Here is a 26,768-nt window from a genome sequence, read left to right on the forward strand (position 1 = left end):
GAGTCCTGCAAGCTTGAAACCCTAGCAAAAAACATGGGTGGAAAAGAGCAAAAAACTGTCACTGCTCCTTGCAATAGGACAAAGGAAATCCTTTAGTATAAGAAAAAAAAATAAGATACTTAAGAATTGCTGATGATATCCTTATATTACAAGCAAGGGATCCATTTGTTAGATCTTTACTTGCAGGATTTTGTTGGTCTATTGTCAGCCTTTGAGTGAGATTATCATGAAAAAAAAAAACAAAACTTTTTTTTTGACCACTTCTATTTGCAAAAGTCTGGCTCAGGAAAGCACACTAGGAATTCTAACCAGACTAATAAAGTTTAGTAAGCACTTCACACAGAATATGGAGAGGAACATAGTGTACCTACACTTCATATAAAATCACAAACCAGCATGATAGCTGAGAAAGAAAAAGGTGACCCTATTTTAAAACATCCTGTTCAATGTGTACATTTAATTTTTTCTGTGATTCAGATTTAGATTCTTAGTTGATAGAGTAATAATAGACTTGAGCTTATGACTACTAGATTGGATTGTATGAAATTGCAATACTGCACTGTTTGAACTGGGAAAAACATGACAGTTTCATATAGTTTAATCAATATTTCTGCCCATCTGACTAAGGGGTCAAGATAACACAGTAATCCTTTGGCAGCCATCTGATTTTTTTTCTCTCCCTCTCAAAAAGCAGTTGACTATTTCATCATGCACTTCAGAGTTTCAATAAGAACAAACTAGCATAAAGGCTACCAGTTCTAGCAGAGCCCTATACTCATAAAACGAAAATTTTGCACGGCTCAAATCTTCTCCTTTTCTATTTTTTTAAAAGATTTTATCTCTTCTTTTAAAAAATATTCTATTTAATTTAATGATAGAAATACAGAGTTGGGGGGTGGCTTCCAGGAGATAGCTCACCAGGGACAGTACAAACTATCATGGTGAGGACTCAGGTTCAAACGCCCAGAACCACAGAGGGGAGCACCACACACAGCAATGGGGGAAACTTCATGAATGCTGGAGTGATGCTGTGCTGTCTCTCCTTCTCACTTTCTCTTTCTCTTCTCCTTCTCTGGGGTCTTTCTTTCTGGTCTACCTGAAAACAAGAAGATAAAAAGAAAAGAGTCCACTGGGAGTGGTAGCTGCAAGAGAAAAGAAGAAAGAGGAAGAGGAAGAGGAGAAGAAATAGGAGGAGGAGGAGGAATAGAAGAAGAGGAAAAAAGAAAGGGAAAGGAAAATAGGAAACCACAACAGTAACAATATGCTTATAGATTTCATCATGAGGAACAGTTAACAGACCATGATACACTTTTCTATACACATAAGATTTAATGCTTAGGAATCTGTCATCTACATACTAACAAGAAACCTGGCTATAATCTAATAAAAAATGATGCAAACCAAAGAACCTTAGTGACATGGAAAAAATAATAATTTGATATTTTATTTTAAAAACAGGGTTTAAAGAAGTATAGAAGCACACACACACACACACATATGCACACGCACACACACACTTGAAAGGAAATCGATAAAGCATTTGAAACCACAACATAAATAGCACCAATGAGTGTCTTTTGCTGAACAGAATTTTTTTCCTTTATTGTCTTTATTTATGGGATAGAGATAGCCAGAAATCAAGAGGAATGGGAAGATAGGGAGAGAGACAGAAAAATACCTGCAGCCCTGCCTCACCACTCTTGAAGCTTTCCTCCTGCAAGTGGGGACCAGAGGCTTGAACCCAGGTCCTTGAGCACATGCACTCAACCAGGTGCACCACCACCACCACCCCTAATAGAAATTTACCTATTCAGAAGCACTAGAAGTGCTTTTCAAAGGCATGAGAGACAGCTCAAATAGAGAGCTGACCTCAGGTCTATGAGATTTGGGGCTCAATCCCCAGAACCACCTGGGAGCAGCTAGGAGACAGTGGACAATGGAGCCAGGCTTTGCTCCCTTTCTCCCTTAGTATCTTTCCCCCACACTCAAGTCCATCCATCATTATAAATAACATATTAAGTGAAGTTGTCCAAGTCTTTACAATATCTTATTTCACAAAAAAAAAAAATCTCCCATTCTGTAAGGAGTCTCTTTGTTTGGGTGGTAGTTTCTTTTGCTGTGCAGAAGCTTTTCAATCTGATGTAGTTTATTTTCAGCTTTGTATTCCTGCCAGATTGGATTTGTATCATTGTAGATGCCTATAAAAGTTAGATGGAAAAGGGTTCTGTCAATATTTCTTCTAAGCATCTGATAGTTTTTGGTGTAACATCCAAGCCCCTGATTCATTTAGAGTTTACTTTTGAGTGTGGTGAAATGTGTTGGTTCAGTTTCATTCTTCTACATGTTTCAACCCAATTTTCCCAACCTCATTTGTTGAAGAGACTCTGTTTCTCCATTTAATTTTTTGGGTCTCCTTGTCAAGAATAAGATGACCACAGGTGTACATCTGACAAAATGCTAATAACCAAAATATATAAAGAATGCAGCAGCAACAACAACAACAAAGTGATCCCATCTATAAGTGGGGAGAGAAGATGAACAGAATATTTACCAAAGAAGAGATCTAAAAGGCCAACAGACATATGAAAAAATGTTCCAAGACATTGATTGTCAGAGAAGTGAATATTAAGACAATAATCAGATACCATTTTACTCCTGTGAGAATGTCATACATCAGAAACAATACCAACAATAAATGCTGGAGAGGTTGTGGCAGGAAAAGAAGCCACTTGAACTGCTGGGGGGAATGTAAGTTGGTCCAAACCCTTGGAGAGCAGTCTGGTGAACTCTCAAAAGGCTAGAAGTGGATCTTCCCTATGACCCTGCAATTGCTCTCCTGGAGATATATCTTAAGGGGGTTGGGGAGTCAGTATATGATTATGCAAAGAGACTTTCATTCCTGAGATTCCAAGATTCCAGGTTCAGTCCCCAGCATCATCATAAGCCAGAGCTGAGCTGCATGGGTCTCTCTCCCCTTTCTTCATATCTCGCATTAAAATAAATAAATAAAATATTAAAAAGGGGGTCAGGCGGTAGTGAAGCGGGTTAAGTGTACATGGTGTGAAATGGAAGGACTGGTGTAAGGATCCCACTTCGAACCCCTGGCCTCCCATTGGCAGGGGGGTCGTTTCAGAAGAAGAGATAAAGTAGCAGAGAAAAGAGAGACACCTGCATACTCCTGTAGTACTTGGAGAAGCTTGCCCCCTGCAGGTGGATACCAGGGCCTTGAACCTGGGTTCTTGCATGCTGTTATATGTGTACTCTACTAGGTGAGCCACTATCCGGCATAGCAGCCCCAGAGTATGAATTTCTTAGAGTATTGAGGATCATTTTTAATTTACAAAGAAAAATAACTCTCCAATAAGTCTTCTAAATGCAAAGAAGCTTCTTGAATTTGATACTTGTACTATATATTTTTAATATTTTTACTGGGAGGATTAATGGTTTACAGTAAATATGGCTGTTATTACATGTGTAAAATTTCTCCGTTTTCTGAAAAACACTCTCACTGCCAGTCTAGTTCTTGCTCCATGTGCATAGACAAGGACCTGAAAGCACCTCCTATTCCAGAAATCTTGGCTTTGGCGTAATACACCAGACCCAGTTCAAGTTCTACTTTGTGTTTCCCCATTCTGTTCTTACTTCTCAGCTTCTATCCATGAGTCCCAAAACCTAGATACAGACCAGGTCCCATGAGATAGGGCAGATGTACACATGTATCCATAAAATAGGGCAAATATATATATATCTTAAAGCAAGAGTGCATAATAGTTTGCAGTGAGTCAATAAATGCAAGCAAGTAGAAAGACCTAAAAAGACACCTTAAAGTACCTAATGAAATAGTTCCTACTTAGACCTAGATACACTCATCACCTACTTCCTATTACATTTCCCTCAGTCACTCCAAAGCTAACCGTATCAAAGTAAGGACTACAAAAGCTGAATAAGGGCAAGAGACTGGCATACTTTAATGATGACCCTTTAGTCACTATCAGGCCACCCCATCCACTAGGACCCTAGTTGGGGAGTCATGGGATTCCCACACAAACACGATGAGCCTAGAGCTCAAATCGATCCCTCTCTCCATTATCACTGGTCATCTCCATCAGGAACAATGCAATGGCCCCCTTTGGGGGCCCCCATAGGACCTTGCCCTCAACGTGGATCAACAATGGTAGAGAATTTTTCACCCTCCCAAGGGAGGCTGGATAACATACTCTATCTACCACCTATAGAAGTTGTTTAATCCTTTTACACTGATAATAGTACCTAATCATCACCATTTCATAAGCTTGAAACTGGAAGCCCATGTTGAAAAATCCAGTAATTCAGTCACCTAATAGCATCCAGAAGCCCTACTAACCAACCAATGTTTTTGCTGTAGGTCCCTTCACTTTTGTGTTTATATGTTTCACAGTCAATGTAATTTTCACCTATAATTGTATATTCTTTTAAAGACTAAATACTTCATAAGAACGTTTCCATATTTATTTTAAAAAATTTAAAAAAAAAAACCTTCCTCATCTGTTGCCCATATAATGTATTCTCCTTAGTTACTAAGGAAAGCATTTCCTTAGTCTGTTTTTTAGGGACTTGAAATTCTATAAACCAGGAGCTTTTTTTTTTCATAGTAGCATCAAATGATAATTTTTAAGTCGATAATTCTGTATGGCTTAGTGAGTGAAGATATTATTATAAATAGGCAAATGGCCCATGGTAAGAAAAAAAAGTCTCACACACTTGACTTAAAGAAGAAAAGGGGGACAGGCAATGACACACTTGGCTAATTGCACATATGACCACATAACAGGATCTGGGTTCAAACCCCTGCTCCCCACTCATAAAGGCTGCTTTATGAGTGGTAAAGCAGGGCTACAGGTGTCTATCTTTCTCTCTCCCTCTCTACCTCCCCATACCTCTCAATTTCTCTTTGTCCTGTCAAATAAAGATAAAATAAAAAGGGGAAAACAGTCTATCTTGGATGGAGCTTGAAGAAATCATGTTAAGTGAAATTAAGCCAGAAACAGAAGGATGAATATGGGATGATCATACTCATAGGCAGAAGTTGAAAAATAAGATCAGAAGAGAAAACACTATGGAGAACTTGGATTGGTGTTGGTGTATTGAACCAAAGTAAAAGACTCTGGGGTGGGGGTTCAGGTCCTAGAGCATGCTGACAGAGGACCTAGTGGGGTTTGCTCGTGTAAGTATTTGCAATTTCTGAGAACCTTTATCTAAGCCTCACCATGGCTTCTAAATGCACTGCTTCTTCCAAGCCTTTTGACAACGAAACAAAGCACCCGAGGAAGATGCTTACCATTCAGGAGAAGGTGAAACTCTTGGATATAATCAAAGATGGCAAGACACTCATGTAGACTGCCTGCCATTATGACTTGAATGAGTGTACTGTTTGCTCCATCAGTAAAGATGAAGGGAACATCCATGCAATGACTACTGTCTCTTTCAACAAGGAAGCAAAGCTAATGGGGTGTTATTTCATGTCTAGAGAGCTCTAATAATGTTTAAAACTTATTTAGAAGGTTGTAAACAGGTTTTCTATGCTTTATGAAAATATTCGATTTATAAATAAAGAATCCTACCTTGTAGAAATTCACTTATTGTGGTAGAGTCTGGAACTGATTAACCTCAATAAACAAGAGGCAACTATAATGGGTTACATCTCATTTCCATGGCATTATATGCCTTTGTTTTTGTTAAACTTTCTGATTAGCCTTGAGACTATCCAATCCAGTAAAAGCTACATGCACACATAGAATTTCCAATGATGTTCTTGAAGTATTAACATGTAACACTTTCATAAAAAACACTCCATAATGACCCTGGGTCCATACTCCCAGAGGGATAAAGAATAGGAAAGCTATCAGGGAAGGGGATGGGATATGAAGTTCTGGTGGTAGAAACTGTGTGGAATTGTACCCCTCTTATCCTATGCTTTTTATCAGTGTTTCCATTTTATAAATAAAAATTAAAAGAAAAAAAACAGCTGCATTTTTAAAATTAAGAAGGTTCAATGCTGGGGGGCTGGGGTTTGGAAGCATGGCTCTCTGTCCCAGTCATTTCACAGAGGAATGAGGGAGAAGGGAGGTGTTACAAGATGACCCCTAAGGTCCCATTAACTTACTGAAAGCAATTTGGCCCAAACACAGTGGCGAGGTTGTGAATGTCCATGCGGTTCTGCCCGTGCCGCTGGGCTACCTGAGTCAGGAACTGGCACAAGTATTTGAGGAGCTGGTAGTGGGCATCTGGCAGCTCTCTGAGCAGGTCCCTTAGACTGCTTTCCTGAGCACCACTACTGTCGCCTGGGGAAACAAAAAAAGAATAGGAAAGTGTTCTCAAGCATCTGTCACAGTAACAGTAGGGAAAGAACATAGGTGTAGTAGAAAGCAATGGGTTTTCATTCAAAACAAACCCTCCCTGGAGACTGAAACAAACAAACAAACAAACAAAAAACAATAAAGATTGCATTGCAATAGCTGCTGGTCCTTTGGCTCTGAAATAAAACCTCAAACCCAGAGGCAGGCTATGGATGAAGATATCACCAGTTTAACTAAAACAAATACCTAAAATAGATTTGAGTATATGACAACAAAGTTCTTTTAAAGAAGGAAGATGTTTGGTGGACTTCTGGAGGAGGGGCTATGGAGCAGAAGCAGCTGTGTGTCTCTCTTCTCCTGGGTCAAATAGGAATACCAAAGGAGAATACCTGAGACCACAAGACAGGACTAGAATGACTTCAGGAACCCACCAAATCACTGGTGACTGCAAACACATGTGGCTCATAGACAGTGAGGAGCCTAGGGAGAGATTAAGTGGTTGGTAACAGTCCAGTAGTTTACCAGTTGAGACACCACCTCCAGTTCTGTTGCATCAACAAAGAGATGGCTGACACCAGGTGACAGGTTCCAGATGCCATCAGGATGCCAGCCAGGCATCCCTGGACTGAAGACCCCACCAATGTGTCCTGGAGCTCCACTTCCCCAGAGACCCACCCTACTAGGGAAAGAGATGCAGGCTGGGAGTATGGACGGACCAGTCAACGTCCATGTTTAGCGGGGAAGCAATTACAGAAGCCAGACCTCCCACCTTCTGCAACCCACAAGGACCCTGGGTCCATGTTCCCAGAGGGATAGAGAATGGGAAAGCTATCAGGGGAGGGGATGGGATATGGATATTGGGTGGTGAGAATTGTGTGGAGTTGTACCCCTCCTACCCTACCGTTTTGTTAATTTATCCTTTCTTAAATAAAAAATAAATTAAAAAAAAAAGGCTGAAGGGAAGAGAGGACTCCCCTGAGATTCACCAAATGCAAATGTGAGTCTCCACTGCTACTGCCCTCAGAATCTGGAGCAGTGGCAGGGAGGCCCTGTGCTGACACCAGGGGACAGAGAACTAACCAGGAAACTCAGGAGAAGACCTACACCTTGGTAGACTATGGTGGGGCTGTGAAAGTCTCTTTGCATAACCACTGGATTATCTCTGCCCCACCCTGCTTTATCTCTTAGTCAGGAGTCAGTGATTAAGCTAAGAAGCCTACTTACAGTTTAAAAGCCCTCAGGCTCCCATAGCCTACAGGGAAGAAAAAGAACAAAAGAGGCTTTTAAGCCACTGAGCTCCAACTCAGGAATTAAAATAATATTGAGGGGGTGGGTGGGTAGGATGGGACACAGTCTCTTGGTGTTGAGAATGGTGTTTATGTACGATCCTAGTAAAGTGTATTCATATAAATCACGAGTTAATTAATATGAGGGGGGGGAAATTAATTGTATGTCTCGAACTTTTTAAAACACAGACTGAGTCTTTTTAATATATAAGCTGTGTATTTGATATCTGGACACTCTCAAAAGCCTAGACCAAGTAGATCAGAAGCAACCAGTGGCACAGCTATTTACAAGATACTGGGTACTATAAAGCAAACCCTAATAAAAGGACTTTTCAAAGTTAACCCAATTACCAAATAATGTGATGATAACATTAACTATCCATTGTCTTTTTGAACCCTAAGACAGCAGGAACCTCACATCTCCACTATAGAGCCTATATTTGCCCCAGTCCTGGAACCTTAGGATAGGGCCCACTTTCCTGCATGCCTCTCCCAATCCGTATCAAATAATATTGCATCTGCCAATCGCAACCTAATCAACACAACGATTGCCACCTCAACATGCTTTAGCTCAGACTGTGTCCAGAGACTTCAGGTGTGGAATGGCAACCCTTCAGCTTTATTACTTGGGTGAGACCTTTCCTTTCATAGTATTCTCTAATTCCATCCCAGGTGGATCACTTTCTAACAAAGTCCCAAAACCTAGATATAGACCAGGTTCTGTGAGAGAGAACATATGTTCACACGTATCCATAAACTACTGCAAAATATATACCTGAAAGCAGAAGTACACTAGAGTTTGCAGTGAGTACCCCCCCCCAACACTTCTTCTCAACTATTCCAACCTTTGGGTCCATGATTGCTCAACAATTTGTTTGGCTTTGTATGTTAACTCTCTTTTCAGCCACCAGGTTCCAGATGCCATCAGGATGCCGGCCAGGCTTCCCTGGACTGAAGACCCCACCAATATGTCCTGGAGCTCCACTTCCCCAGAGACCCACCCTACTAGGGAAAGAAAGAGGCAGACTGCGAGTATGGACTGACCAGTCAACGTCCATGTTTAGTGGGGAAGCAATTACAGAAGCCAGACCTTCCACCTTCTGCAACCCACAAGGACCCTGGGTCCATGCTCCCAGAGGGATAGAGAATGGGAAGGCTATTGGGGGAGGGGATGGGATATGGAGATTGGGTGGTGGGAATTGTGTGGAGTTGTACCCCTCCTACCCTACGGTTTTGTTAATTTATCCCTTCTGAAATAAAAAATAAATTAATAATAATAATAATAATAATAATGATGAAACAACTGTCAATTTCCACAACTGTGAACCCTTTAATTACCTTACTTAGACACAAGTCAATCCAGGCAAGAGTGATCAGTAATTTGAAAAGTACTGAGAAAGGGACCTCATAACATACTATATAAAATAGTTAAAGCAACAAGAATAAATATTGGAGAAATGAACCAGGACAAGAGTCCAGCTGAAAGCCCCCGAAAGGGGGAAGCACAAAATAATGAGGTCAATATTCAAACTCTAGTTAAGGAAATAATCACAGGAGTGAGTAAGAGTTTGAAAGAATTGTCATCAGAAATGCAGAAGCAATGAATGAGACCCTGGAAGAAAACACTAATTATCTCAAGGTTATTAGAGTGCAGTAGCTGCAATAGCTGAGCTACGAACACAAATAGCTGAACAAGCTAAAACAGTATCAGAACAAGGAAACAAAACAGATGAACTCCAGGAAATAGAAGAGGGGACAGAGAATAGAATAAATGAGGCTGAAGACAGAATTAGCAAGATCGAGGACAAATTAGAGACAACTAAAAAAGAAGTAAGAGATCTCAAAAGAGATTAAGAAATACTGAAAACAATAACAGAGACCTATAGAATGACTTCAAAAGAAATAATATATGCATTACTGGTTTAAAGAAAGAAGAAAGGAAGAAAGAGAGGGAACGGAAGAAAGCATTCTTTAGGACACAATAGCCGAGAACTTCTCTAGTCTAGACAACATAAAAGACATAAAGGTTCAAGAAGCCCAGAGGGTCCCAAACAGAATTAACCCAGATGTAAAGACACCAAGACACATCATATTTAGAATGGAAAGGATAAGGATAAAGAAAGGATCCTGAAGGTTGCAAGAGAAAAACAAAGAGTCACCTACATAGGAATTAGCAGCAGACTTTTCCATACAAACACTACAGGCCAGAAGAGAATGGCAAGATATATATCGAGTACTCAATGAGAAGGGCTTTCAACCAAGACTACTGTATCCTGCTAGACTGCCATTCAGACTAGATGAAGGCATAAAAACCTTCTCAGACAAGCAACAGTTGAAAAAATCAACTATCACCAAACCTGCCCTGAAAGATGTTCTGAAAGGTATTATATAAACAGTCAGACCACTATAAATATGCCATATATTAGAACAATCTAAAAATCTACAAGAATGGCATTAAAATATCTTCAATCTATGATATCAGTAAATGTCAATGGCATGAATTCACCTACTAAAAGGGACAGAGTAGGAAGATGGATCAGAAAACACAACCCAACAATATGCTGTCTTCAGGAAACCCAGCTTTCTCAACAAGACAAACACAGACTCAAAGTGAAAGGATAAAAAACTGTTATACAAACCAAAGGACCATAAACGGGGGGTGGGGGGGGGTGGAGGGGACTATTCTCATATCTGACACAATAGACTTTAAAATAAATAAAATTTAAAAAGATAGGGATGGACATTACTTAATGCTCAGAGGAACAGTCAATCAAGAGAACTTAACAATTATTAACATCTATGCACCCAATGAGAAACTATCTCAATACATCAAACATACTGAAAGAGCTATAGCAATATATTAACAGCAAGACAGTCATATTAGGGGACTTCAACACCCCACTCTCTCAACTTGACAGATCATCCAGGCAGAAAATCAATGAAGACATGAGGGAGCTAAATGAGGAGACAGATAAACTAGAACTATTGGACGTTTTCAGAGTCCTTAATCCCAAGAAACTGGAATACACACTCTACTCAAGTCCACATGGGTCATTCTCAAGGACAGACCATATGTTAGGTGCAAAGACAGAATCAGCAAATTCAAGAGCACTGAAATCATCCCAAGCATCTTCTCAGACTACAGTGGAAGTAAATTAACATTTAATAATCAACAAAACATTAGTAAGAGTCCCAAAATGTGGAAACTCAACAGTACACTCCTTAACAACTACTGAGTCAAAGAGGAAATAAAAGAAGAAATAAAAATGTTTCAAGAGTTCAATGAAAATGAAGACACAAGCTATGAAAATATTTGGGACACAGCTAACTTAGTACTGCGAGGGAAGTTCATAGCCATATAAGCACACATTAGGAAACAAGAAAAAGCACAAATAAACAGCCTGATTGCACATCTTAAAGACCTAAAAGAAGTACAAAGGAACCCTAAAGCAACCAGAAGGACAGAAATCACTAAAGTTAGGACAGAGATAAATAACATTAAAAATAAGAAAACCATAAAAGATCAACAAAAGTAAATGTTGGTTCATTGAAAGAGTGAACAAAATCGACAAACCTTTAGCCACACTCACAAAACAAAAAAGGGAGAAGACCCAAATAAATAAGATCAGAAATGAAAGAGGAGATATCACAACAGACACCGCAGAAATTCAACGTATCAGCGAGGCTTCTATGAACAACTATATGCCACCAAGCTAGAGAAACTGGAAGAAATGGAAGATTTCCTAGATACCTACAAACTTCCTAAATTAAGTAAAGAGGAGTTAGATAACATGAACAGGCCCATCACAGCTAATGCAATTGAAAGTTATAAAAAACCTTCCCCAAAAATAAAAGTCCTGGACCAGATGGTTTTACAAATGAATTCTAGAAAACCTTCAAAGAAGAACTAATACCTATATTTTAAAAGTCTTCCAGAAGATTGAAGACATGGGAATACTGCCTCCCAGCTTCTATGAAGCCAACATCACTTTGATATCAAAAGCAGACAGGGACACAACCAAAAAAGAAAACTACACACCAATATCTCTGATGAACATAGATGTTGAAAATCCAGAAATCCAGAAGTCAATTCCTTTTACTATAGCTACAAAAACAACAAAATATCTGGAAGTAAACCTAACCAAAGAAGTGAAAGACTTGTACACTGAAAATTATGAGTCACTACTCAAAGAAATTGAAAAAGACACAAAGAAGTGGAAACATATTCCATGTTCATGGGTTGGAAGAATTAACATCATCAAAATGAATATACTACTCAGAGCCATCTACAAATTTAATGCTATTCCCATCAAGATCCCAACCACATTTTTTAGGAGAATAGAACAAATGCTACAAATGTTTATCTGGAACCAGAAAAGATCTAGAATTGCCAAAACAATCTTGAGATCTAGAATTGCCAAAACAGAACTGGAAGCATCACACTCTCAGATCTCAAATTGTATTATAGGGCCATTGTCATCAAAACTGCGTGATACTGGAACATGAATAGACACACTGACCAGTGGAATAGAATTGAGAGCCCAGAAGTAAGCCCTCACACCTATGGACATCTAATCTTTGACAAAGGTGCCCAGACTATTAAATGGGGAAAGCAGAGTCTCTTCAACAAATGATGTTGGAAAAAATGGGTTGAAACATACAGAAGAATGAAACTGAACCACTATATTTCACCAAATACAAAAGTAAATCCCAAGTGGATCAAGGACTTGGATGTTAGTCCAGAAGCAATCAGATACTTGGAGGAAAATATTGGCAGAACTCTTTTCCACATAAATTTTAAAGACATCTTCAATGAAACTAATCCAATTACAAAGAAGACTAAAGCAAGCATAAACCTATGGGACTACATCAAATTAAAAAGCTTCTGCACAGATAAAGAAACTACTACCCAAACCAAGAGACCCCTCACAGAATGGGATAAGATCTTTGCATGCCATACATCAGACAAGGGGCTAATAACCAGAATATATAAAGGCCTTGCCAAACTCAACTACAAGAAAACAAATAACCCCATCTGAAAATGTGAGGAGGACATGAACAAAATATTCACCACAGAAGAGATCCAAAAAGGCTGAGAAACACATGAAGAAATGCTCCAACTTTTTGAGTGTCAGAGAAATGCAAATAAAGACAACAATGAGAACCCCTGTGAGAATGTCATACATCAAAAAAGGTAACAGCAATAAATGCTGGAGAGGTTGTGGGCTCAAAGTAACCCTCAATTTGTCCATCCTCTGTGCAGAACAGTCTGGAGCACTCTCAGAAGGCTAGAAATGGACCTACCCTATGATCCTGCAATTCCTCTCCTGGAGATATATCCTAAGGAACCCAACACACTCATCCAAAAAGATCTGTGTGCACATATGTTCTTAGCAGCACAATTTGTAATAGCCAAAACCTGGAAGCAACCCAGGTGTCCAACAACAGATGAGTGGCTGAGCAAGTTGTGGTATATATACACAATGGAATACTACTCAGCTATTAAAAATGGTGACTTCACCCTTTTCAGCTGATCTTGGATGGCCCTTGCAAAATTCATGTTAAGTGAAATAAGTCAGAAACAGAAGGATGAATATGGGATGATCTCACTCTCAGGCAGAAGTTGAAAAACAACATCAGAAGAGAAAACACAAGTAGAACCTGAACTGGAATTGGCGAATTGCACCAAAGTAAAAGACTCTGGGGTGGGTGGGGAGAATATAGGTCCAAGAAGGATGACAGAGGACCTAGTGGGGGTTGTATTGTTATATGGAAAACTGGGAAATTTTATGCATGCACAAACTATTGTATTTACTGTTGAATGTAAAACATTAATTTTAAAAGAAATTTAAAATAATAATAAATAAAATATTTTTTAGAAAAAATAAAAAGAAAGTAGTATAAGGGTGAAGGGAGTAAAGCCAAGACATGTGCAAGCTGGCCTTGGAAGTCTCTTAATAAGGCCCTTAATGTGTTTGCCTTCCTAAGGGCAAAGAACGGCCCCTGTGGCTACAGACAGACTATGACCCACATAGTCAACGACTGCCACCTCTCCAGATTCAAAGGAGGTCTCGAAACTTTACATCAGGCTCAACCTGATGCTGTTGACTGGCTACGGAAGAAGGGCAAACGCTAGAAGAAGAAGGGCAAAGAAGGGCCCTCAAACATGGGAGATGTTTCTATGCTGTAGTGTCTTTCCCCCTCTCCCACTACTCCTGTCTCACTACCTCACCATCTCAATCTCACTGTCTAAAAAAGTTGGCTTAGAATGGCAAAGCAGCAGCAAGAACAAGGAAGAAAGGGTGGAAAAGTGGCAAGGAAGGAATGGATAGATAGGCGAGGCTAAGTTTTAGGGGGGTTGGGGCTGAGCCAAGTTGTGGCGAGTGGGAAGAAGCAGGAAATGACACAGGTGATGGCAGAACAGGGAAGGCACAGCACTAAGCTATACTATGAGCCACGATCTTGATTTCCCCCAAGTGACAGCTCTGAGCTTGGGGTGGTGTAGGGCTGCTCTGTCTTTCTGAGTCTAGACTGCAAGGACCCCACTGAGACAGCCTGCTGACCTAGACCAGGAGGAAACTGAGGAGATGGGGAGAGAAGGGAAGATTCTAGATGGAGTCTGCTCGTGCCTTATTTTACACAGGAAAAACAATTGTATGTAAACAAAAAAGTACATGTATGGAATGAATACCCACCCAATGTTTCCACATGTATTTATTATGTGATGCTTCCCAGCAGAATTTGGGCTGCATTAGTAAAGAAAACAAATAGAAATACCTATCTTCGTAGGTGTTACACTTTGGCCTTGAGACATGAATCAATAAGGTGCTTGGGGAAAACTAGGAGGTGACTGGAACTACACAACAGATGGCCAGACAGCCACCTCTGGGTGATAAGAAAAGCAGACATAGGTAACCGAAATGGTCTTCTAAGGCATCACTTTCCCAGCAAATAACACAATATACGATGATTTCTGACAGTAAACACATACTCCTAGATCACTCTTTTATAGAAATATGAAAAAATAAATTTAAATTTTGCTGCCCCCCCAAAAAAAAAGGTTCTCCTCAGTAGGGATGTATTTGATGGCTATGGAAAGGTAAAGCAAATAACCCACACATTGGCAAATGTTCGCTTTTTCAGAGTTGGAGGTTGAATATTAAATATACTTTAAATTCCCTCAGTGCCTTGCATACAGAAAAGACTCCATAAAGAGCACTGATATATTGATATACACCAAAGAGATCCTTGTAGTACACACAGATACTATGGAAGACAAAATATTACAGGAATAAAGAGACGTCCATATCTAAGATATGTCTTAATGAAGTATGGCATGATTTGTCTATTTTGAACAAGCTGGGTCAAAGTGTTATGTAGGAATCAGATTACAGAGTGAATGGTAAGAGAAAGGCCATATGTTGGTCAGAAGAAAAACATACTCAGAAGTGGAAATACACAGGATTTGAGACAGAACAGCAGAATGTAGATGTAGCAAAATATTCTGACAATCTTAAATTTTCTTGCAGTTATTTCCAGAATTAATCTGAATTAGCCTGAATGGATTAGGGACACTTCCCAGATGGAATAATGGTTAATAGCTGCAGTTGTCATCATTTTCTTTAACATCTTTTCTTATGACAAAAACTAACATTTTCTCCACTTGTGAAATGTGTCACACCAAATTATTCAAGTGCTCTTGAAAGCTTTCATTTGTTGTTGGCTAAGTTTGACCCATTTTCTTAAGCCAAAAGACAAATTTACAACTAGCATAACATAAGCAATGTATATTACTCAGCATATTTAAAGGAAATTGGACTATAAAAACTCATGTTTTAGATTAAGTAGCAAGCACTGAACCATGTGACAAGCTCCTTATTAAGAAGAGATTATGAGCATAATCAGCAATGGTGGACAGATGGCTCCTAACTGTAGCTTGGACGTTCATCCTAGAGTTTATCACATACTGTGTCATTTCAAAGCTCATGAAACTATATTGAACTTACAGTCTTGGTTTCAAGAAGAAGAAAATAAAACAACTGGCAAAATGCTAATCTCTAGTCTGATATATTCTGGCTCCATAACAAGGTCAGCCATTAAAAGAAGCAAAACATTTAGCTTCATGGCATCAGATCTACAGAACTACCCTGTTTCCACATTAAGTATCGCAACAAGACTTATAAAACCTTGCTAATCTACTAGATAAAACAGTGAGTTGTTGCTGACTCTGAAGATGGAGAGAAGTCACATGTGTGTGACCATGGACAGTCTCTGCAGGGCTCTGAGTAGCCTACCAGGAATTGATCCACTCAGGTTTAGTGGGACCTCCAAGAGGTCAGTCACCTGAGTGACCTGGAAGCAGATGTCCACCCCAGAGCTTCCCAATGGGACCCCAGCTGGTGGACACCTGAATTTTTGATTTAGGAGACAGTTAGCAGAGGAATCAACTGAGTCCACACATAACAACAGTGAGACATCAAATGTGGGCTGTTTTAATCCAACAAGTTCACACTAGGAATCAAATGTATTCCCATTGGAAGTCAACTAGACTGAAACAGCATGGCCAGTTGACATGCCCTGCTGGGAAATTGTGCAGATGCAGTCACATGCGCCATGTTGTGCCCTCAGGGCATTGTCAATTCCCCCCGGTAGTTGGAGTGCTTTGGTTACTCCTCCCCCTTCCCATTCTCACAAGAGTTATTATCCTACCCTGGAGTGCTATGGTTACTCCTCCCCCTTTCCATTCTCACAAGTGCTATTCCCATAAAAGCCCTCCTTCTTCCGCCCCTTTCTCTCTTGCCTGCCTTTCACTTCGGTGATCAGACGCAGGGAAGGTTGCTGTGCGAGGCGGCCATTTTTGCTACCTCCACATGACCCAAACTGCTGTTCTCTCACCCAACGCTGAGGTGCCAGCGCAAATAAAGGACTGAGTTCCCTTTCTGCTCTAAACCTCCTTTTTCTGCATCCTGTCACCGCAAGTGACAACGCCCAATTCCTGAGTAGCTGAGCTGCAATTCAAATGCCGGCAGTCTGATTTCTAAGAAAGTAAGCTGCTATTATTATGAAGCACACAGCATCTATTCCCTACATGTAAATATTTAAGAAATACTTCCTGGGTCTAGAAAAATAGCTCACTCTCTATATACATACATGCATACATACATGCATACATACATACATACATGCATACATATATATGAAAAAGAGAAAACTAAAGAAAAGAAATGCTATCTGGGTGCTGGGCGGTAGCACAGCAGGTTAAGCGCACATGGCACAAAGTGCAAGGACCACGTAAGAATCCCAGTTTGAGCCCCTGGCTCCCCACCTGCAGGGGGGTCGCTTCGTGGGCGGTGAAGCAGGTCTGCAGGTGTCTATCTTTCTCTCCGTCTTCCCCTACTCTCTCAATTTCTCTGTCCTATCCAACAACAACAGCAATGGCAACAATAACAACAAGGGCAATAAAATGGGAAAAAATGGCCTCCAGGAGCAGTGGATTTGTAGTGCAGGCACTGAGCCCCAGCAATAACCCTGGAGGCAAAAAAAAAAAAAAAAAAAAAAAAAGAGAGAAAAGGGAAGAAATGCTTCCTGAATCAACAAATAACCAAGCAAAATTGATGAGTGGTGGAAGCAGGAAGTTTAGTTCACTGATAAACTATAGCTCCTGGGAGAGTATGTGAAAGGAATGACATAATACAAGCCTTCAAGAATGTCTGCACACAAGTTGTTTTATAAAATATGAAAATAAATATAGCAGGGGTGATAGACCTGTACTTTCTTTTCTCTCTTGCTCTTTCATTTATTTATTTAGTTTTGTGGTATCAAGCACCTCAAGCATTTGTCTTTGCACTGTTCCTGGGCCAACTTTTCATTATTTTATTTAAGATAGAGAAAAGGAGGTATGACCATTGGTCACTTCCATCAGGAACACCATCATAATCCCTCTGTGGGTCTTCCCAGGATCTCCCTTGCTGTTACCATAAAGCAGTGATGGTGAGGACTGGCCCAGTCTCTGAAGGGAGGCTTGGGTATCCTGCCCTGCCACTCAAGGAAGACTGGTCCTGAAATGAATGCAGCCTGCAATGTTCCCAGATGTGACCATAAGCTGAGAGCTCAGATCAACAACGATGACTCAGAGGTTACACAGGCTCCTGTGCTAAAAAAATATATATATGTATACACACACACACACACACACACACACACACACACACACACACACACATATATGCCCTGGATCAGGTGGATGGGGTTAAATAGTTAATTTTATTCATAGTTTTTTTTCCCCAAGAATGGAAGCTCCTCTCTGCCCTAATCCAACTTTCTAGTCCTTTTCTCTATTCTGACACCATCTTGTCAGACTATTTTTATCCAACTCCATGTTAGCTATATCAAACTCAAGCAAAAATCATGATGGTCGTGGGCACCTAGAAACATGCCTAAAACTTCCTAGCTTCCTTCCACCCTGAGATCCCTAACAGAATCTGCTCAATTCCTAATTTTTGTCTTTTGTTCATTAACCATTTTGTCCCGCTTTATACCTTGTTGCATTTCAGCCACCAAGTTACAGATGGTACCATGATTCCATCCTGACTTCCCTGAGCAGACAACTTCACCAGTGTGTCCTGGAACCTTGCCTCTCCAGAGCTCTACCCCACTAGGGAAAGGTACAAACAGTCTGGGGATATGGATCCACCTGCTAACACCCATGACGAGTGGAGAAACAATTACAGAAGCTGAAACTCCTACTTTCTGCATCCCAAAGACAATTTTGATCTATACTGCCAGTGGGAGAGAAATAATAGGAGGAAGAGAATAAGAGCGCTCTGAATGCCACTCTATCAGGACCCAGAGAGAGAAAATGAAAAGAGGAGAGATATTTGGATATAGTAATAAGGTTATATGTAGCACGGAAAGGAAGAGAAGACAGGACCTTAAAAAAAAAAGAGGGCAATTATATACAAATATAGACATACAGTTGTAGAAATAATAGCTCATATCTGCAACCTTGGAAAACTGCTGTAGATTAAAATAGAGGGATTGTGGATTCAGAACTCTGGTGGTATGGAATTATACCCCTGTTGACATGTAAAATCATTAATTTAAAAAATGAGAGAAAATGAGGTGTGCAGCACCATCTGCATAGTCTTCCCTGGCACCATGCTGTACTCACTTGGAAGAGAGGCTTGAACCCAGGGCCACATACTCTACCAAGTATGTTATTTCCCAGCCAGATATACACGCTTTCTAAGTATGCACTCACAGAACAGGAAATGAAGCAATAACACACCACTCCCAATGGATTCAACTAAATCTCCTCTCTGCCTTTCCTTCCCAAGATGTGGAATCACGCTTTCACTCATGTGATGAGAAGCCAATAGACATAATCACATCTTCTTGAAATGAGTATCCTTTAACATAAAAGAAGAGATTATATGTTTACAGCTCTTGAAGAACCCTTGCCCATGACAAAGTCCTCAAAAACTTCACAGGCATTTTTCAAAGGGAAGGATGATAAAATGCATAATAAAAATTGATGAACTAGAGTCTATTCTCAGGCATTATTAATAAAACTAGATCTTATCATTCTGGGTAGACTCGGCAAGATGGAGCAGTATGCCATTTACGGCAGAATGAGCCCACAGCTTTACTGATGATTTACCCCCTGCACCTGTGGGCTAAAGCACAGGGAAAAAAACATGGAAGGAAGAACAAAGGATTCTGTGACTGTTTGCAGTTATTAGTTTGAAATGTAGCCCAATTCTTGAAGACACCTATAGACAAGAGAGCTTGTCAGAAGGGATGGAGGCAGAGTTGAGAAATTAAGTCATGCAAAACATTCTGTCTACAATTGCAAACCAGAAGCCCTATCTGGGCCAGACACAAACACCTAACCACTAAAGAGCCAGTCTCTGTGGGGATATCTGTGCATGGGACAGCTGGACAATCTCTGCCTAGAGGGAGTGTCCCACAGTACAACACATGAATCGCAAACCACACCAGCAACTTCTTGACTTTCTCCATAAACATCAATGCCAAGTGGGCAAAGTACAGTAGATGTGTAGTTTCAGCGAAAACCACATTAGCTCTGGCCCTTCCCCTCCCCGACACTACTCAGAGAGGAGTGTTGTGGGGTCCCTGAGTAAAACCATCAAGCTTTATGGTTAAGTCTGTTTTGAAAGTCTCCTCCTCCTTCTGTCTCCAAACTGTGGCCTTGTAATAAAAGCTGAGTATGTTCATGGGTTCTGTAAAGTTGATGTTCAGAAAACAGTTTAACAGAGCAGCAGTGGCTAACAAGCTAATCATTTGGCATCCCTTCAAGCTGATAGTCTTTAAATACATGTTCAATATTTGTTTTCTGTGGCCTGGTTTTCTATTAATAGAAGCTGTGTGTTCTCTTAGTAAACTACTCATTGGCTTCCTCTCTGTCTCTCTCTCTCTCTCTCTCTCTCCTCTTCTCTTCTGCCAGGTCAATACAAATAATATGATTCTCACATTAGTGAAAAACACAGAATTTACTAAAAATTTCTCTTAGTTTGTAGCTATTTATTCCAAATATCCTCAGCAGATAATCTCTTCTTGACTTTAGAGTAACTGATATTCCTCTATTTTCTCCAAGTCCATAGTCCCATGCTATCACAAATGCTTCTATTTGTATTTCAAGAAGTTCTAAAATTAAACACACACACACACAGAGACACACACACACACACACACACACACACACACACACACACACAGTGACAAGTATTGGTGAGGCTATAGAAATATTAAATTCATTAGCTGCTGTTTGGAATATATAGCAGTGCAGCTGCTTTGGAAAACTGATCCTTAAAATGTCAAATATAGGCTGTGGAGACAGCATAATGGTTATGCAAAAGAAACTCATGCCTGAGGGTCCATGGATTCAGGTTCAATTCCCAACACCACCGTAAGTCAGAGCTGAGCAGTGCTCTGTGTTTGTGTTCTCTCTCTCAAATAAATACAATTTTGGAAGGCAGCTATGCTCACTGCCTCAAAATAAATATAATTTTGAAAGAATGTTGAATATAAAGACACTGTACAGTTAACTCCATGCCTAGGAGGACACCAAAGAAAAGTGAAAATATATGCCCGTGTGGAACTGTGTACAAAAACGCTCAATACATAAATGAATCACAAATATGTGATATAGTAATATAATTGAATATTAACCAGTCATAAAAAGGAATGCAATACTAATAAAGCTTCCAACACGGATGAACTTTGAAATGTAGGCTAAGTACGAGAAACCAACCACACACAGACATTAAATGGGATTCTATTTCTATGAAATGCCCACACTTGGCAGATCTTGATAGGCAAGAAGTAGACAACTGTTTGCCTAGGGCTGGGCAGGGTGGAGGGATAGTGAGGGGGAGGGGTAAGGAGTGTCTGCTAATGGACTTGGGAGTTTCTTTTTAGAGGGTTAAGAAATATCCTGCACTAGATAGTGCTGATGGTTGTAGACTGAATTGTTAAAAGCCACTGAATTTGCACTCTTTAAAAGGTTCAATTTTATAGTGTGTAAATTATAGCTTAACAAAGCTGTTAAAAGGAAATATGCCCCTGTGATTGTATAACCTTGTGCACCATTATTGACTAAGAAAAATTACATTACTTAAAAAAAGGTAACTGTATCAAGCTTAAAAATCAATTGGGGGGGGGATGGTTCATATGGTAAAGCACATGTGTTAACATGTGTGAAGATCTTGGTACAAGACCCTGGTCCCCACCTGCAGGAGAAGCTTGATGAGTTGTGGAGCAGTGCTGAACTATCTCTTCTTCTCTCTGTCTCTCACCCTCAATAAAAAACATGGGCACTGGGAACAGTGGAGTTGTGCAGGCAATGAGTCCCAATGATGACCCTCCTGGCAAAAATAAATAAATAAAATAAAGTGTGTGTGTGTGTATAAAGTCAGTTAAACTTCTGATTAAAGATGAAGTTTCTACTATGTCTCCTAATACTTTAACAAAATGTCAATAAAAGTTTTTAAATAATAATAATTTAAATAATAAGCCATCATGGATAGAAAGAACAGTTATAAAGACAATAGATGAATGGCTGAGTAAGTTGTGATATATATATCAGCTATTAAAACTGGTGAACTAACCTTCTTCACTTCATCTTGGATGGAGCTTGAAGGAATCATGTGAACTAAGATAAATCAGAAAGAGAAGGATGAACATGGTATGATCCCATTCACAGACAGAAGTTGAAAAATAAGAACAGAAGGGAAAAGACAAAGCAAATCTTGGGCTGGGTTTGGTATATTGCACCAAAGTAAAAGAGTCTGGGGTTGGGGGGGTGGGGCAGTTCAGGTTCTGGAACATGACGGCAGAGGAAGACCTAGAGGGGGTTGAATTATCATGTGGAAAACTGAGAGACGTTACCCATGTAGAGACTACTATATTTTACTGTTGACCATAAACCATTAATTCTAATAAAGAAAAAAAAAGATAATAGGTAAGAGTTCAACAAATTCATATACACAGATACTCCCAAACACTTCAAAACCATCTGTTCTTTTTTTTTTTAGAAATTTAAAAAATATATATATTTATTTATTTTCCCTTTTGTTGCCCTTGTTGTTTCTTATTGTTGTTGTAGCTATTATTGTTGTTGTTATTGATGTTGTCGTTGTTATAGAGGACAGAGAGAAATGGAGAGAGGAGGGGAAGACAGAGAGGGGGAGAGAAAGATAGACACCTGCAGACCTGCTTCACCACTTGTGAAGCAACTCCCCTGCAGGTGGGGAGCCGGGGGCTCGAACCCGGATCCTTACGCCGGCCCTTGCAAAGCAAATCTTGGACTGGGTTTGGTATATTGCACCAAAGTAAAAGACTCTGAGGTTGGGGGGGAGGGTTCAGGTTCTGGAACATGACGGCAGAGGAAGGCCTAGAGAGGGTTGAATTGCGCTTTGTGCCATGTGTGCTTAACCTGCTGTGCTACTGCCCAACTCCTAAGACCATCAGTTCTAATGTGGAGTTACTGCTCAAAATCCCACTCACCTCTTACTAGGATCTTTCAGTGTCCAAAGCTGCACTAAGGAAAATAAAGACCTCCATGTGCCTCAGCAAACTAAAGCTCATTAAGTTATCAGGAGCTGTGATACTAGAGGTGGGAGATGGCTACAATCTTAATAGGGGTATTCCTACCACATGGATCTGAACAGAAGCAGAAAGAGCTGACATGTCTGGGGTTGTGTGTGAAATCCTGGCTCTGGGTCCCCAACTTATTCCAGTGTAAACTTCTCACATCTGAGAGGCACCCTAACCCCAGTAGGCCAGCTGATAGAAACCACTGCATTCTGCTCTGGGTTTAGATCTTTGCCTAGGGGGAAAAAAAAGCAGCTTAGGTTGCCAGGAAGATAGCAAAGCAATAATACACAGGGTGGGCATTCCTGAGTCCCCAGAGATTCCAGTTCAATCCCAGGCACCACCACATGCCAGAGAATGATTTAAGAGTCTCATGTGAAAATACATTTTATATAGAATAGCTTACATATTTAGCATTGTTTATAGAAAACCTAACAATCATGAGCTGAAATTAGAGAGGGCTTGGGCTTGGAGTTTCAGCTCATAATTCTGCATAGTACAGAGACAGAAAATTGTGAGGGCTGAATCATTCTGAAAGGAAATAAACTTCTCAGGAAGAAGGAATTAACTTGGGGAAGAGAAAAAATGTCTCAGGCATCCTATGGAGCTCATCTTACCCAAAGAACAATGACTTAGTATCTAGTGTAACAACTACCCAACACTAGTACATTGAGCTCCATACTTTTTTTCCCCTCCAGGGTTATTGCTGGGCTCGGTGCCTGCGCCATGAATCCACCGATCCTGGAGGCCATTTTTCCCCCTTTTTGTTGCCCTTGTTGTTGTAGCCTCATTGTGGTTATTATTATTGCCATTGTTGACATTGTTCATTGTTGGATAGGACAGAGAAATGGAGAGAGGAGGGGAAGACAGAGAGGGGGAGAAAAAGATAGACATCTGCAGACCTGCTTCACCGCCTGTGAAGCGACTCCCCTGCAGGTGGGGAGCCGGGGGCTTGAACCAGGATCCTGCGCTTTGCGCCACATGCACTTAACCCACTGTGCCACTGCCCGACCCCCTGAGCTCCATACTTTAAAGAGCCAGCAAGACAGCTCATCTGGGTACTGCACCTGCCTTGTGAGGCTCAGAAACCAGGTTGGAGCGGGGACCTCATGCACTGGGGAAGCTTCGGTGCTGTGCTATCTTTCTCTCTCTCTCTCTCTCTCTCTCTCTCTCTCTTTCTGTCTTTCCATCTGGAAAAAATTTGTCCGAGAGCAATAACATTGCAGTGATGACAAAAAGTAAATTAAATTATAAATAAATAAAATCTACAAATAATCTGGGCCAGCAAAATAGCTTGTCTGGATAGTGCACTCAGCTCTATGGTGTCTCTCTGTCTCTGTCTCTCTCTTCTCTTGTGTGTGTATATGCATATGTAGGTACACAAAAAAACAAGTAAATAAATAAAATGTATGCAGTAAAACCATTTCACTAACCCTAAAGAATACAAGTGGCATGATGGCTTGTAGTGTGGACAAGAAAGACTGAACTCAAGCTTACCTTGATGAGTTCAGATGATGAAGAAAAACAGAGGTCATGCAAATCAATTTACTCAATCAGATTTTTTTTTTATAATGAGGCATTGTACTGAATAAAATGACCCCATTTGTAATAAGATTGTATTCTTAAGAAAAAGTTACTGCTTAAATTACCAAATGTGCAGAAGTTAAAATTCACGGGCACTTAACTCTCATAGGTTGTTTGCACAGCTGCCATAGTAAATAATGTTCCACTAAAAATCAGGTCCAGAGTCCAGGGATTGGCATAACCCATAGAGAGCACATGTTAACCATGTGCAAGGCCCTGGGTTCAAGCCTCTGGTTTCTACCTACAGGTGGAAAGCTTTATGAGCGGTGGAGCAGGACTGCGGATGTCTCTCTTCTTCTCCCTCTTGTCCCCCCTCCCCTGCCCAGTATTTCTATCTCTAAAAAAAAAAAAGAGAGAGAGAGAGAAAATTAGTGATCACCAAGTAATGGTGGTGAAATCATGCAGGCACCGAGCTCCAGTGATAAGCTTGGTGGCAAAAATAAATAAGTAAATAAATAAAAATCCGGTACAGTGACTTTAAAAGAGTAGGGAGACTGTGCATTTAAAGAGACAGATCAGGGGGGCAGGTGGTAGTGCAACAGGTTAAGCACACATAGTACAAAATGCCACTCTGTTTGAGACCCTGGTTCCCCACCTGCTGGGGCGGGGGGGGTCACTTCACAAGCAGTGGAACAGGTCTGCAGGTGTATCTATTTTCTCTCTTCCTCTCTATCTTCCCCTCCCCTCTCAATTTCTCTTTGTCCTATTTTAAAAAATGATAAAAATTAACACAGGAGCAGTGGATTTGTAGTGCAGGCACCAAACCCCAGCCATAATCCTGGAGGCAGAGAGAGATCAGAAATGTTTACATGATCTTGTTCCCTAGTGGTTCATTTAGAGGTTTCTACCACTAAAATGAATGTAAAAGGATGCTCAAAAAAAGCAGAAGTGCCCAAGGGCAAAAACAAATAGATAAATAAAAACAGCAGAGACAGAAGATTTCAAAGACACCTGCAAATGAGTACAGGTGACTGAGAGCAGGTGGCAGAAAGCTTGTCACTGATCTCTCCTCCATGGGGACATGTGCTCAGGATAGTCAGCCCTTGGCTGCTTTTCTGGTTAACCTCGCAGTTGAAAATGTGAGGTTTTATGAAAATCTATTTGGAAATCCCAGGCCCACTAATACACTTCCTCCTTCCCTCTCTTACCTCAGAGAAAATCACCTCCACATACTGACATTCCCAACAGATTGGCTGTGTCTAAAGTTACTAAAATGAAGAACTCCACTAAATAAAACCCCAGGCCCCACATGCAAAAGGTTCTTCTTAAGTCACAACAATGGATAATCACCACATGCTTGCATAAAAGGCTTGAGAAAAAAGATTTATCACAAACAACAACCATGAAAATACAGGAAAGAGAAAAGACAAATAAAACCTGGAAAGCTTAGTTGGATCTTCAAAAGGGTAAGAATAGAATGACAGGAAACAGGAACACAGTGCTCTGATAAAGAAACAGAGTGGTTTGTAATAGCCAAGATTTAGAAGCAGTGCAGGTGTCCAACAGATAAGTAAGAAAACCATGGTCTAAAGAAACAATGGAATACTATGGAGCTGTAAGAAGTGATGAGGCCATGACTACTGGAACTGCATGGATGGAACGTGAGGGAGCTACATTAAGCAAATAAATCAAAATGGAGAAAACCAAATGTTAGATAATCCCACCCATGTGTGGGATTTAAGAAACAAAGCAAGGAAACACAGAAGGTGAAACATGATAAACTCAGGGCCAATTTCAGAAGCTCTCAGGACTCTAAAAGGGGTATGTGGAGAGGGGTTAAAAAAGGAGCTTCCCCATCATCAGGCAAAAACTAGTGAAGGCATGGACCCCTTGGAATATACCTAGTCTAGACCTACTAGCTTTTTCCAAAATGGAGATCCGTCCCCCAAAATTTTCATCTGCAATATTCTCGACTTTAGGTTTATGATTAAGTCAACAATTTGTTCTGCTTTATATCTTAACTCTTTTTCAGCCACCAGGTTCCAGATGCTACCATGATGCCAACCGGACTTCCATTGGCAGACAATGCCACTAATGTGTCCTGGAAACCCACCTCCCCAGAGCCCTACCCCACTAGGAAGAGAGAGACAGTCTGGGAGTATGGATCAACCTGTCTATGTCCATGTTTAGAGGAGAAGCAATTACAGAAGCCAGACCTTCCACCTTCTGCACCCCATAATGACCCTGGGTCCATGCTTCCAGAGAGATAAAGAATAGGAAAGCTTTCAAGGGAGTCAGGGGATGGGATACAGAGTTCTGGTGGTGGGAATTGTGTGGAATTGCACCCTTTTTATCCTATGGTCTTGTCAATATCTCCATTTTATTTTTTAAACATTTTTATTAACTTTATTTATTGTATAGAAATAGCCAGTAATTGAGAGGGGAGGCGGAGATAGGGAGAGAGACACCTGCAGCCCTGAATATCTCTATTTTATAAATAAAAAAAAAA

At 40.4% G+C, this 26,768-nt stretch overlaps 1 protein-coding gene across 1 annotated transcript in view; it reads right to left on the reverse strand.

The window, feature by feature from the left end:
- FAM13A (family with sequence similarity 13 member A) overlaps positions 1-26,768 on the reverse strand; it is a 229,145-nt gene that overhangs the window by 163,215 nt on the left and 39,162 nt on the right. The window contains exon 4 of the mRNA XM_060188451.1: positions 6,143-6,320. Coding sequence (XP_060044434.1) covers positions 6,143-6,320 — 178 coding nt within the window. The remainder of the gene's footprint in view (positions 1-6,142; positions 6,321-26,768) is intronic.

This window comes from Erinaceus europaeus, chromosome 3 (assembly GCF_950295315.1).
Source record: "Erinaceus europaeus chromosome 3, mEriEur2.1, whole genome shotgun sequence".
NCBI lineage: Eukaryota > Metazoa > Chordata > Mammalia > Eulipotyphla > Erinaceidae > Erinaceus > Erinaceus europaeus.